This window comes from Cylas formicarius, unplaced genomic scaffold (assembly GCF_029955315.1).
Source record: "Cylas formicarius isolate icCylForm1 unplaced genomic scaffold, icCylForm1.1 PGA_scaffold_8__14_contigs__length_24414737, whole genome shotgun sequence".
NCBI lineage: Eukaryota > Metazoa > Arthropoda > Insecta > Coleoptera > Brentidae > Cylas > Cylas formicarius.
In genome coordinates, this window is record NW_026844361.1 from 19,743,354 (window position 1) to 19,756,286 (window position 12,933).

A 12,933-nucleotide genomic window follows, 5' to 3' on the forward strand; every position below is an offset into this window, starting at 1 on the left:
TGACCATCAACAATTTCGGTTGAAATGAATGTTAAAAAAAATCATGTTTTTTTGGAAGAATTCCTAAAAATTTATAGTAGACATTTATAAACAATATCAATATTCTTAACAGTAAAGCACCAGAGACAATGGAACGTGAAAATAGTATATTATGCAACAAGTGCGGTAAACGGCATTTGACACGAGCGGAGCGAGTGTTTAATAAACGAGTGAGTCAAAAAGTTTACCGAACGTGTTGAATACTATACTTTTTCTACGACCGTTGGTTTTTGGGTACATTTTCGCAAAACACGAATACATTCACTGACATGACTGTCAGAATTGACAAACGTCAAAATTCAAAGCGTGGGAAATATCTCCGAAACATTCCGATTGCTCCCAAACCCGTGCGGTGAAATCCCGGAAATGTCCGAAGTGGCTCGGATTCGTGGGAAACGAAACTGACGTGGTAAAGCGACGCTTCCCGCACGCTAGATCGGTGTGTAATTGGGTATTTTGCAGACGGGAGTCGAAAAACATAATAGTATATTATGCAACAAGTGCGGTAAACGGTATTTTTCCACTCCCGTCTGTAAAATGCCTAATCACGCACCAATCTAGCGTGCGGGAAGCGCCACTTTACTACGTCAGTTTCGTTTCCCACGGATCCGAGCCACATCCACATTTCCAGGATTTTTCCAAACATCCGATTGGTCCTAAACCCGTGTAAAATCCCGGAAATATCCGAAGTGGCTCGGATTCGTGGGAAACGAAACTGACGTGGTAAAGTGACGCTTCCCGCACGCTAGATCGGTGTGTATTAGGTATCTTACAGACGGGAGTAAAAAAAGGGTATTTCTGTTCATCTTTCTACAAGTTGATAATTCAAAGTAGTGTATTTGTACGTTAACTATTTTTTTTATATAAGGGGCATTTAAATATATACGCTACTTTTGTCCGGAATGTTTAAAGTCGGTAAAAGGCTATGATTTTGACCCACTTCATTTTGGTAAGTGTTGGTTTTCTTCATAATGCTATAAATTCCATTCAATTGAAATTTATTCGATAATTATGGTCTGAGGTACGTATAATAATATTTCGTTATTGGTGAAAAGTAAAATGCTGGAGAGTTGAATGTTAAAATGGCACTGCCTTCTACATTTCGTAACTTTTCCTGACCTTGATGATCTGTGGTGTTATCGTGTGTTCGCGCATCCACATACTTTAATTCAGTGTTTGGGACATATAAACATAAAGTTTAAATATGTTTATTTATAGATAACGTGCACATTTATCAAGTGAAACCGTAGAAAGTATTAAACTGAATTCGTCGTGTTAAACGTGCAGATACGATGTCGGACTTTAAGCAATTCAACAGCGTCGAGGAAATTTTGAAAAAACTCTCTGGTGGCGATTACGAGAAGGTCCGACAAGTTATTTACGGAAACGCAGTGGGGTAAGTCCCGAACGAGGGTTCGACAATTCATTTATGTGTAGTGTTTGCATGGTCTTGGATGTTAAATTGATAGGTGGAGGTGTGTATAGCTAAGTTGTGCGCCGAAATGTAGGATACTATAATGTCTATATAATTACATGAAAATAATTGGTTGTGTTATTGTTTTCATACAGCTGGCGCTTACTAATTATACAGGGTGGTCCAAATTATAATTGAGAAACTTTGACAGCATATTCAGCAGAAAAAAATGAAAGTTCTCATAAACTTATGTCGTAAAATACTTCATTTCGGAGATACAGGGTGTTTAAATGTTTCGGGAAAAACGTGTTTTTGTATTCTAAAAAAATATCTTTTTCTCCTGTCTCATTTTTTAGCCAAAATAGTGTAGACAAATTTGTTTATGTTTAACCGATGGCGTTCGAGAGGTCGTTTTAATTAATTTAAATAATGAAAAAAGTGGTACGCCAATTAGGTGCACACAAAACGTTATGTTTTCTCGATTTAGGGCGAAAACTCGAGAGGCCATTTTTGTTTAAAATTGATCAAACCTTGACGCGCAACTTTTTTGTTATTTAAATTAAATAAAACCATATAGCTGCAAGACATGATAGAGGCCCTGCCTATGCTGCCTATGTAAAAATTTTGTGCGCATGCGCGAGATTTAAAACTTCGTTTTTAACCAATGGCCATTCCAATGGCAAATTCTGACGTTGGATCCATAAGACCTTGCGGCTTTCAACAAACAACATGGCCGCTGACAGATCGTCCATGTTTGGATTCGGCAGAATTTTCGAAATCCTATTAAATTTTCGGGCATAAAAGGAGTTAAGATGTGAAAAAGCAGTGCAGAATGGCAGCACCCGCGTCGGCGTCAGTACAATTCTGTAATTAATTTGGTGTTTTTGTTCTTTAGGCTCTGTAGATAGGATGCAATTTCTAAATGTATTTCTTTATGTAAGCTATTTTTTCCGATTTTTTTTGCTTGTACATCGACGCAAAGCGTTAGTTTTCATAAACTAATAACTTTGAGAATCGTCTAAGCGGAAAAAATGTTCAACAAGCACTTGCTATAGACAGTAGTTGACAATGGGTATTTTTTATGCTTGTTCTAGTAAAAATTCAAGTTGTAGCTTAATTGTTTTTTTAGATTTCCTGTAATTTGTGTACAGTAAAACGTATTACCCAAACATTTTTCGTAGCTATTTAAGTGTACCTTAAAATGTCGGGAATTCTGTTAGGCGCAAATTATACAAGTTTGTACTTATCTCGGCGTTGCCATTTTTGTTCGAGAAATTGATGTTTCATTCTTATAAAAATTAATCAATTGTCCAGACAAATTACGTACAACTTAGACAGTTGGCGGGTGATGCATGCGCAAAAGATCCATATACCTTCTCTCCAAAAATATCACAGCCACCTGCGGCGCCAGAGGTTAAACAAAAACGAGTTTATTTAGATTTTTGAAAAGCAGGAAAAAATTTTTTTCGCGGTCTATGTGAACCATTTCATATATTTTTTTTTACTGAATACGTTGCTAAAGTTGTTCCATTACCATTGGGATTATATAATTATACGTAAAGTGGTATGGTTATTTTGCCTCTAAATTAATTGTGTTATTACACAAAAATATTGGATTGTATTATATGCAACAGGAAGATCGATGTACCCAACTCGGTAACGACCCGGGCAGAGTTGTCCAACATCGAACTACAAACGTGGAGCGTTCCTTGCCCGGAGGAACAACTTAGGCCGCCTCGTAAAATCCGATTAGGGCTGTTCCAGCACAAGATCCCTGTGCCGACAACGTCCAGAATAGACGACATGCGCAACGCGATGTACGCGCTGGCCCGCGACGCCGTCGAACTTGCCGCGGGGGGCGGGGTCAACGTTTTTTGTTTCCAGGAAGCGTGGAGTAAGATATTTTGTTCGAGATGATGAATTGTTTGCCTAGAGAAAGTCACTTTTTGCAGACATGCCGTTCGCTTTCTGTACCCGCGAAAAGTCTCCCTGGTGTGAGTATGCGGAGTCCGCCGAACACGGACCGACCACCAAATTTTTGCAAGAGGTAAATTCTATTCATAGATATAAGAAAGTGACTAACTGATACGAATTAAGGAAAGACCCGGGCGAGCTGTAAGAATGAAATCTGATCGAACAGGTCCGTACTTTGCTTAGAATTTAATTATTTGGGGTTTTGTTAGGAAAGATACTAAACAATATTTATTTATTTATGTTTAAATCTAAAATAAAATTACAAATTATTTTTATTACCCACTTAAATCACTTAAAGTTATTCACATAGTACATCAGTACATACGATTGTTCTGCTTTTTCTATATGTTTAACAGAATTTGCCCAACTTTGTGGAGGGATGTTAAAAACTTCGGTTTCTATAAATTTGAGGACATTGTAGTTAACACGGGGAAAAATATTGTTCAATGGGATTAAACATACAGTGGTAAGGTGGCCTTAAAACTGTATGCCCTAGATTTTTTGCATAATTATCACAGACGTATTCTGTCGTATTGTAGACTTTTTATAATAAAAGAGAACTCCATTACAAGTTCTTTATTTAATCTGCGTCATGAGGTTCGGACGTAAGCGCGCGAGATACCAGGCCGAGAGTCCCACATTCTTACCTCTCAAGGCCATAGAATAAGAACACCACAGACCACGGAACAAAACCATGATGCAACATATTCCTTTTGTAGGTTCAAGCTTTGTAGAACCTCAATTAATTGCTTTTTGATATAATCTTCGTGTAAATAAATGTCGTTATTATACATGTAGTTTTGGATTGTTGCTTTTGTGTCACATGAGGTTTTAGTCAACTGTCTACTGCATCGCTTCTTTTTTTCCTCGCTGAAATGGGATTATTCACAATTATCCATACAGTTGATGTTGGAATTTTCGTCGATGTGGCCGTTTCTTCTAAAGATGCTTGCTTGGTGGCACCACGTTCAATGAGAGTCAAATGAACATTGTTTATAACTTCCTTAGTCTCAATAGAATAGTGTTTTCTACATTTGGGCGGCAGCATCTCCTGAGATACACTAGACTCCCACATATTTTGCATAATTCGCACACGATTCAGCACACGCTGTATTACATACGAAATAAAAATGATTACTAATAAACTTAAACTAAGTTGTATACCAAACCAAAGAATATTAAACACAGATAGGTATAAAATTATTTTGTATTGCGGACCACAATTTTACCTGAATTTAAATTCCGAAACTTTTGTAATAATCTTATATCTATGAACAGACCATAACGAGAGTATTGACTGAATAAGGGAATCGTTGTTGGCTCTGTCGTGACTTTTAACACGTTCGGTTAGCAATTATAAAAAGCATTTTACTTACACTTATTTTTTCGTTGCGTCTAGACCTGTTATTTCTTAAAAATAATGGTAATGGTGATACTTTATTATATTATCTAACTTATGTTAATATAATGTAATGCAACGCAAACAAACAAAAATTTATGACATTCGTTCTTAAATCTACTTATTGTATTTATCAGTCGTATGTTTACAGAACATATTGTATAATGTGTAGTAAAAATATTTTTATAAAATTCGCTTCCAACACTTTATTATTAACTTTTTCCCCATTTAGAATATTTGTTGGATATAAGTAACGTTTTTTTTTTAAAAAAAAAAACTTCCACAGGGTGCTGTTATACTGTTTACAAATTTTCTGGACGTTTCGCCAATTATTCCGTTGGCTTCTTCAGAGCTTAACTGCATAGCATTCTACTCTGTGCCTGCTCTCTGCTCTCTCTTGTTTACAGAGCCATAAAACTATCTCAAACCGACTGAGTCCAGAATTAAAACACCTCACATCTGCTCTTCTCTCTAATAATTTCCACACCTAGAGATATTAAGCGCTCCATCACAAAATACACTTCACCAAAACCTTCCAAAGAAAATCAGTCCGAAAGCAACTTGCCTCTGAGGTCATTCCTTACATTCAAAACATCACTGACAACATATTAAAAGGTCTTAAGAAATATAACGTTGCTTTACCATTTGTCCAAAGATCCGATTTTCGATCTATCAAAAACATTTTGTATATTGGAGAAACAGAACGAAAAATATCAACTAAGCTAAACGAGCATGAAAGAATCTTCAAACTACGACGAATAGCAGCAATTCGACAAAATTAAAATTCTTGACTACCAAAGAAAAATCCAAGAATCTATAGAAATCTGTAAGCAATCTTAAATGTGAGTAACCAATATGGGACTGAGCAGGTTGGATTTATCAACGAATCCAGAAGAGTTGTAAATAACATAACATGCGCATGTTAAATGGACCTTCTCACTCAAAATTGTTTTCATAGTTGCTTCAAAACTTATATTATCGGCATGAGCAGAGCCTCTACATCTCTAGTAGCTATATAAAAAAGCCATATAGTTACTTTTATTTACTTTTAGAGAGAGTGAGAGAGTTTGTAGTAGTTATCCATTTCATAACTCTGTGAGGTTCGTTGATTGCCTATACTATCACAATATTCCAGCTACCAGTGCAAAACCGCATAACAGTATGAGGTAACTCTTTCCTCTATATTCAATAAAGTCAATCTCTCAATATATAGATCCAAAAGTGTCTCCTGGAAAATTGCTATTTAAAAATAGGCATTTTTACTCCCCAAGGAGCAATCTATTCTATTGGTCATGAATGATAGAAATGGGGGGAAAAGACAAGATCCTAACCTACAATTTGGAAAGTTCTTCCAGCTATTTAGACTAACAAAACCACATACATACACAACTTGTGGGTATGCCCAATATTATTTTCTGTTATATAAGGAGATCATCGGATCCTTTTATTGGACGCTAACATTTCTTGTATTAATTTTATGAGATTTTGGTAAAGCTTAATTTTTTTTCTTTTTTTCAAAAATAGGAGGAGCTTTAATATAGTATTTTTTAAATGTTTAGCTTTCGAAGCAACACAATATGGTAATAATTTCACCGATACTGGAGCGGGACGAAACCCACGGCGACACGATATGGAACGCGGCGGTGGTCATAGACAATCACGGTCGCTATTTGGGCAAACACCGTAAAAATCACATCCCCCGGGTGGGCGACTTTAACGAATCAACGTACTATTTCGAGGGAAACACGGGCCACCCCGTCTTCCAAGTAACGCCGAAAATTGGCAGTAAGCTACAATGCACAGTGCTACAATGGCGGTTAATTTGTAGACAGAGTTCGGCAGGTTGGCGATAAACATATGTTATGGCCGACATCATCCCTTAAACTGGCTAGCATTTGGGCTTAACGGGGCGGAAGTCGTGTTTAATCCGTCGGCAACCGTAAGACGATGCACACAGAGGCGAAAATCCCGGCCAAAAATCAGAAATGCCAACCTGAGCATTTCAGGCAACTAAACTACCCTAGTTACTGCTTCATTCTGAGTATTTTCAGGAATATGTCAGTTCAAAGTTAACATTTCTTTAAAGGGGTTTTATTTTATTGTGTTACATTAAAAATCTGTATTTTAAAATAATAATTTCCGACTTAACTTCTTATAAAAATTTTAAAAGTCCTTAGTGGGAAGGTAGTGTAGAAACAATCAATTTTATTTTCGTATAGTTACAAAATTTTTCAAAAAAAGTGTGTTTTCACTCTTTATAGAAAAAGTTCTATCCAATTAATTAAAATCCAGTTAATTTGCGGTCTTGCCCGAAATATTTGTTCAACAAAACTAGGGTTGCGCTAAACAAAATCCACATTTTTTGGCGGAATTTTTTTTGTACTTATTTTCTCCTTCTTTTTTGGTTAAATTGGTTATAAAGAAAACTAGGAAAAAGAAGCGCAAAATTAAAAGAGAATTCAGGACTTTTTTTTTAAATACATTGAGTTAACAATGTTGCAAACCATATCCAGTGGTTGCGGGATAAATACAGCTTTTAAAAAATTCTACCTTAAACCAACTAGGAAGTATGAGTTGTAGGTGTGGTACAATATCACAAAGCTCGGGAATCATGTAAAATTTCATCATCCCAATTGGGCAGCTGAGTGAAGAGGTTCAGGAAGCATGAAATAAAGGTGTTGAAAGGTACAGGAAATTAAGTGTTACAAACTTTTCTATAAAACAAAATATGGAAGAGATTTTTAATAATCTGCTTGTCTCTTGTGCTATTTGGGCAGTTTTAGTTGACTTTAGATATAGGTACTACTATGTACTATATTAGTAAGATTTCTTTATCCATCTTGAGTTTCAAATTGCTGTTACTTTGAATTGATCGAGTGAAGGAGATTCATACGGCGTTTTTGTGAATTGATTGTGATATAGGCAACAAGTTGTGGCCATTTTTCACAATCTGCAGTATTTTTTGTTACTACTAATGAAAAGTATTTACGAGTCACTTCGGATTACACCATCGAGTAAAATAAACGTGAAAATTTTTCGAAAAAAATCTTTGCAAGCATCTGGTTATTCACCTTTTTTTTAATTCGAATTATTGGTGCCGGATTTTTGGCCGAGATGTCGTCCACGCTCGCATGTGAGCTAGCACGGAGAATTCGGTTTCCAGGTCGGGCAGTTAAGCGAGCCGCTGTGGGGCGTGGAGGCCAGGAACGCCGCCATCGCCAACGGATACTTTACCTGCGCAATTAACAGGGTTGGCACCGAAACGTTCGAGCACGAGTTTACTTCCGGAAACGGAGAACCGGCCCATCACGATTTCGGCCATTTCTATGGCTCGAGTTATGTGGCGGCGCCCAACGGCAGTAGAACTCCCGTAAGTTGCGTGCGTCATTTTTAATGACGTTCAGGGCGAAGCACAGAAGTTATTTTAAATTTTGCGCCTAACACACTGACATATTTAAGCTGATTATTTACTTAATATACTATTATAATACCCAATATTTGCAAGATCTGAAATACACCTTAAAAACGGTAGTTAACACGACGTAAGTTCAGTTGAAACCAAAGATTTCTTTCTTTTGTATTTATTACCGCCTAAATTAGCATTTACTCCCTGGGAAGTTGGTGTAACACATAATACACGTTTGTTCTAGCTCGTTTTTAATTAATTAAAAAATAAACATAAAACGCGCATGCCCGGCGAACCTCATAAACTTGACACATTGCAGCTAGGTGTGCCAACCTTAAATTTTATTGAAAATGTAACCAACTTTTAGGGACTTTCGAGGACGAATAATGGGCTGCTAATTACCGAAGTGGATTTAAATATGTGCCGGCAAGTTAGAGACCATTGGGGTTTTCAGGTTAGGGATGCCGTTTCATAATTATGTTTATTTTATTTGGTATCTGTTTTAGATGACTCAGAGGCTGGACTTGTATGCTGAACTACTAACGAACGCTACGAAATCAGATTTTAAGCAGCAAATCATTGGAAATTATTAATGTGTCAGGTAGGGGATGAGATTATTGAACAAATAAATTTGGCTCACTCATTTATTACTTAAATTTAAGTGGTTCAGAGGAAATAATAAATATAAACCTATCTGTTGTTGTATTTTTTGCTTATCTCTAAGGCAGCCCTGTACAATTGATAGTTCGTGATACGTAGCTTCATATTCTCCTTAGTTAATTCGTCGCGCGATTTCTCCTTCTCTAGTACATTCTCGTCGTCGCTAATCTCAATGTCCTCATTCTGGATCACGGAAACTACAAACTCGTCATCGCTTATGTCCAGAGCACGATCTAAAGACTTGACAACTATGCCGGGCCTGAAGCTTTGCTCGAAAAAGTTTTTAAAATTGGCTACAAATTTTAGGTTAGTTACGGCGGCTTTGTGTTCGAATTTTTGCAAAATCTGTTTGCTATTTATTTCCCACGTGAAGACGAAATTGTCGTCGCTACCGCTGGCGAGGATGGTATTATTTATGTTTAACGCGATGCCAATAACTTTCCCCTTATGACCGATAAATTGTTCGCTAGATTTCTTGTTAATGTGGTAAGTCAATGCACGGGGCGGGTTTTTGAGATTAAATTGGTGTATCGCGCCGCTGTTGGTACCGACGTAAAGCTGCCAACATGGAGAATCAAAAATGACCGACGTTAGCGGTTCGCCAAAGACCAAGGTTAAGAGTGTTTCACCATTTGACAGAGAGTACAATCGGCATGTTTGATCTGAAGATACGGTAGCTAGACGCGAGTTACTACCAAACTGACCTAAAAGATTCCATTGTCAGCCAAATTTTCCATTTCAAATTCAGTTTCAGCCCTTACCAATGTGGATGTCCCTTATAGGCATAGAGTGATCATGTTTACTGTAAATGGGCTCAACTTGACCAATTTTGCTTTGGGTTAACAAACTGTGCTGAATCGCGATCAAGTCGGCCAAGTAATACACCACTAAAAGCCCGTCTTCACCACCCACGGCTACATATTCACTCTCTGAGGACAATTTTATACAAGTGATTGGTTGATAATGCTTCTGCTGCACAGACAGTAACTTTCCTGAACACAGCTGCCAAATGTATAGCTTCGTGTCAATCCCGATGGCCAAGTAATTGCTTTTGGGACATACTGATAGACAAGTTGCTGGTCCTGGCAGTACTAACCTAAAAATATAGACTATAATTTGTTACCACTATTTATTTCATTTTACCTGATGTTTTTATCTTGTTCCTGACCATTTGCCGGCCAGATGTGTAACAGGGGCTTATTTAATTCGCCGGTTAATAAGTAGTCGCGTCCGATGAAATCGAGAGTTTTGCAAGACACGGTGCCACCGTTTTTATAAGCTTTCAGTATATTTTTGGTATTGTAATCCCACAGACACACTGAAAATTGCTGCGACGTTTGCGATGACGTTAAAAGGAGTTCGGGGTTCTCCATATCAAAACTCGCGTTACAAAATACTCGAACAAGCCGGTTTATTTACTACCGCAATATACGATTCTTGCTTTGAGGTTAATGCCACTAAAACATGGTTCTTTTGTTTTGACCCAATACAGTGTGTGCTACTGGCTGTCTATAAAACGAAGAAGATTCGGTTATTTCTAAGGTTGTTTAGCAATGAATTTAAAAGTTTTAAACTTAATGTTTTTCCTATGAAATTTAATTTTAAAAATGAACGAGCAACAATATTGTTTATACAATAGTAGTCACGTTATTCCGGTTTATAATCAGAAAAATGGTTTGGAGGAAGAACGAAGTTTAACAATACATATTTTGGATTTAATTGATAAATTGGTAAGTGGTGTGCAATCTACTGCATATTAGATAATTCCTAATATTTTAGCAAATTAAACTTAGAGACTTGTCAGATTATTCTTTCAATTATACCGAAATAATTGATTTTGGAGACTTTGATGTTATACGAGTTAATCAAATGTTGGATATCAACTTTTCAGAGTTCAAGGTTAATATTGTTGAAATGCTTCACCAGTTTCAAAAGAAAGAAATGTAAGGCGGATATTAAATGACTTCTATATCTTACTGAAAAATTGAAGGTTTCTAAAGTGTCAGGTGGGGGATAAAAAATGTACATTAGTGTTTTTTACAAAATCCAAAATTAAATCCATGGTTTATTTAACATTGGACTTACATTTGACTGATCAAAAGATTATTGTCTCCGAAATGGTGGCCGAAATTCAAGAATTACAAGTAAGCGAGGAAATATAATGTAATAAAAATTTAAATAGGTAATTGTAGGACTCTAACGAGAAATTGAAAAAACAGTTAACCAAGAGCAGAAAACTGTGCCAAGACAAAGACGTCGAGTTGAATGAGGCGCTAATGGAGAAAAAGCGACTGAGTGCTTACTTTTTCACTGTAGGCCCTCGAAGTAGCATCTATTAAAAAAAAATAATAATTTTCATTTTTAGCATATGAAAAAAGTCGACAACTTATTTTCCAATCAAATTGCCAGAATTCAGAACCAGTTGTTAAATTCAATTTCGAATCAAGGAACAAAATTAAGCTCTTTAGAAAAAAAGGTTGTCCTATTGAAGCATGAAAATGAATTGAAAGTACATTCAAACCATCATTTAACTAAAACAATTGAAAACTTGAGGATTGAAAATGCACAAAATGCGGCTATGATCCAAGATCTGAAAAAGCAAAACAGTTCTTTAAATATAGAAAGGGTTGGTCTTGAGAAGACAGTGGCAGATTTGAAAAAATCGGTCCAGGATTTACAGATCAGTAATCAATATTTAGGCAGCAAAAAGGTAGGAGTGAATAGTGAATATGATTTTTGGAGCCCACTTTTTGGATGAACGCAAGTCATTTTGTTGCAGGGGGAGTTGGAAGAGGATTTAAACAAGATGAATTTAATATTGACGGAAAAGGATAGTAAGATCGATGAACTGTCGAAAGATTTGGTACAGGCTAATAGTATGTTGGTAAATTTCAATAACCATTACGATTCCAAAACCAAACAGGTGGGTGGTGATTAACTAACAGGATGTGGACGGAATTTTGTTACATTTGAAGGTTGTCGAGTTACTCAAAGAGGTTGAGGCTAAAGACCAACAAGTTAAAGCCCAAAAGATGCGGTACAACGAGCTTTTGAAGTCATACAAGGAGTACGAAGTGCAGTACAACTGCGAAATGTTCAAAAGGATGCAACAGGAGCTCAGTTTGTCAGGCGAAAAGATTCGCGGTCTTGAGGAGGAAATGAGGAAGCTGAGTAAAAGTAAGCTCTATTCGAATTTTCGTCGTTTTTCCTATTGTTATTTTCCCTTCTTAGTGAACGAGTTGCTCTCCCAAAGGGTCAGCCAGGGATATTTTAAATTACCCTGAACACGGAAAGTTACTTGTGAAGAGAATAATTTTGTTTTAAACGTATTGGTTCTGTTTCCTAAGTGCAAGTAAAAGTATTGTTAAATTGATAAATGATATGGTTGCTGATTAATCAAACCCAATAAGAATATAAAATATATTGTTTTCTATACCCACTTGCTTTTAATCGCTGCTTCTTGGTTTATATGGTTACCTATGTGCCGAATAATTGACATAACGCGTGACGTATCGATAGAGGGCGCGACTTGCGGTGGGCGCCGGCTGTGCATCGCATTCTTGCGTCAAAATTTACGCGATATTCAAACAAAATTTGTAATTGTAGTAAGATAGTGCGATGAGGGATTGATATTTTGTCATAGAGTAACTTTATGACCATTACGGAGTCTGAAATCGACGATTTTAGTAAACCCGAAAAATCTTGCATTCAGTGCAGTTTTTACATGGTTAACTTTTACTTATTGTATGTATACTATAAAAATTTAATCATTACGAACGTCAATTTCTACGATAATAGAAGTTATATATTTGTGTCAATCAAATGTTCAAGTGTGCGCTTCCTGATGTATTATTAGATAGATATTTGCTTAAACTTTCGGTAAGTACTTTTTTAATTTTCCATGAAATGAAAATGAAAATAAAAGCAAGAGAATTTGCATTTTAATACTGGAAATAAAGCAGTGCAATAATTGTGAAATAATATAATAAATAAATATATAATAAATATTTATTTCGTTTTGTTGTTTGTAATACCAATAAT

General features: G+C 36.3%; 3 protein-coding genes across 4 annotated transcripts; 2 read left to right on the forward strand and 1 right to left on the reverse strand.

The window, feature by feature from the left end:
- Positions 1 to 1,220: 1,220 nt before the first annotated feature.
- LOC132705956 (beta-ureidopropionase) lies at positions 1,221 to 8,877 on the forward strand. Its single transcript, XM_060676944.1, has 8 exons — positions 1,221 to 1,435; positions 3,088 to 3,347; positions 3,406 to 3,500; positions 6,386 to 6,592; positions 6,655 to 6,765; positions 7,990 to 8,196; positions 8,600 to 8,686; positions 8,739 to 8,877. Exons 1-8 carry the CDS (start codon positions 1,332 to 1,334, stop codon positions 8,823 to 8,825), a joined length of 1,158 nt encoding a protein of 385 aa, XP_060532927.1. The 5' UTR covers positions 1,221 to 1,331; the 3' UTR covers positions 8,826 to 8,877.
- On the reverse strand, positions 8,863 to 10,395 carry LOC132705954 (WD repeat-containing protein 18). 2 transcript variants are annotated; one of them, XM_060676941.1, is made up of 3 exons: positions 10,036 to 10,395; positions 9,654 to 9,988; positions 8,863 to 9,596 (listed from the first exon to the last, which is right to left on the reverse strand). In XM_060676941.1, exons 1-3 carry the CDS (start codon positions 10,263 to 10,265, stop codon positions 8,923 to 8,925), a joined length of 1,239 nt encoding a protein of 412 aa, XP_060532924.1. In that variant the 5' UTR covers positions 10,266 to 10,395; the 3' UTR covers positions 8,863 to 8,922. The 2 variants fall into 2 exon arrangements, with proteins under 2 accessions (XP_060532924.1, XP_060532926.1); XM_060676943.1 differs by having other exon boundaries at positions 9,654 to 9,983; positions 10,036 to 10,204.
- Positions 10,396 to 10,485: 90 nt separating this feature from the next.
- Positions 10,486 to 12,323, forward strand: LOC132705953 (uncharacterized). Its single transcript, XM_060676940.1, has 8 exons — positions 10,486 to 10,622; positions 10,672 to 10,835; positions 10,883 to 11,036; positions 11,085 to 11,204; positions 11,258 to 11,602; positions 11,672 to 11,815; positions 11,868 to 12,069; positions 12,124 to 12,323. Exons 1-8 carry the CDS (start codon positions 10,500 to 10,502, stop codon positions 12,174 to 12,176), a joined length of 1,305 nt encoding a protein of 434 aa, XP_060532923.1. The 5' UTR covers positions 10,486 to 10,499; the 3' UTR covers positions 12,177 to 12,323.
- Positions 12,324 to 12,933: the final 610 nt, after the last annotated feature.

Coding starts and splice junctions, on each gene's coding strand:
- LOC132705956 (XM_060676944.1), top strand. CDS start 1,332: ATGTCGGACTTTAAGCAATTCAACAGCGTCGAGGAAATTTTGAAAAAA. Junction 6,766..7,989: donor TGTTTAATCCGTCGGCAACC/GTAAGACGATGC, acceptor TTCGGTTTCCAG/GTCGGGCAGTTAAGCGAGCC. Junction 8,687..8,738: donor GAGACCATTGGGGTTTTCAG/GTTAGGGATGCC, acceptor TATCTGTTTTAG/ATGACTCAGAGGCTGGACTT.
- LOC132705954 (XM_060676941.1), bottom strand. CDS start 10,265: ATGGAGAACCCCGAACTCCTTTTAACGTCATCGCAAACGTCGCAGCAA. Junction 9,989..10,035: donor GAACAAGATAAAAACATCAG/GTAAAATGAAAT, acceptor CTATATTTTTAG/GTTAGTACTGCCAGGACCAG. Junction 9,597..9,653: donor TATAAGGGACATCCACATTG/GTAAGGGCTGAA, acceptor GGAATCTTTTAG/GTCAGTTTGGTAGTAACTCG.
- LOC132705953 (XM_060676940.1), top strand. CDS start 10,500: ATGAACGAGCAACAATATTGTTTATACAATAGTAGTCACGTTATTCCG. Junction 10,623..10,671: donor TGGATTTAATTGATAAATTG/GTAAGTGGTGTG, acceptor CTAATATTTTAG/CAAATTAAACTTAGAGACTT. Junction 11,603..11,671: donor AATATTTAGGCAGCAAAAAG/GTAGGAGTGAAT, acceptor ATTTTGTTGCAG/GGGGAGTTGGAAGAGGATTT.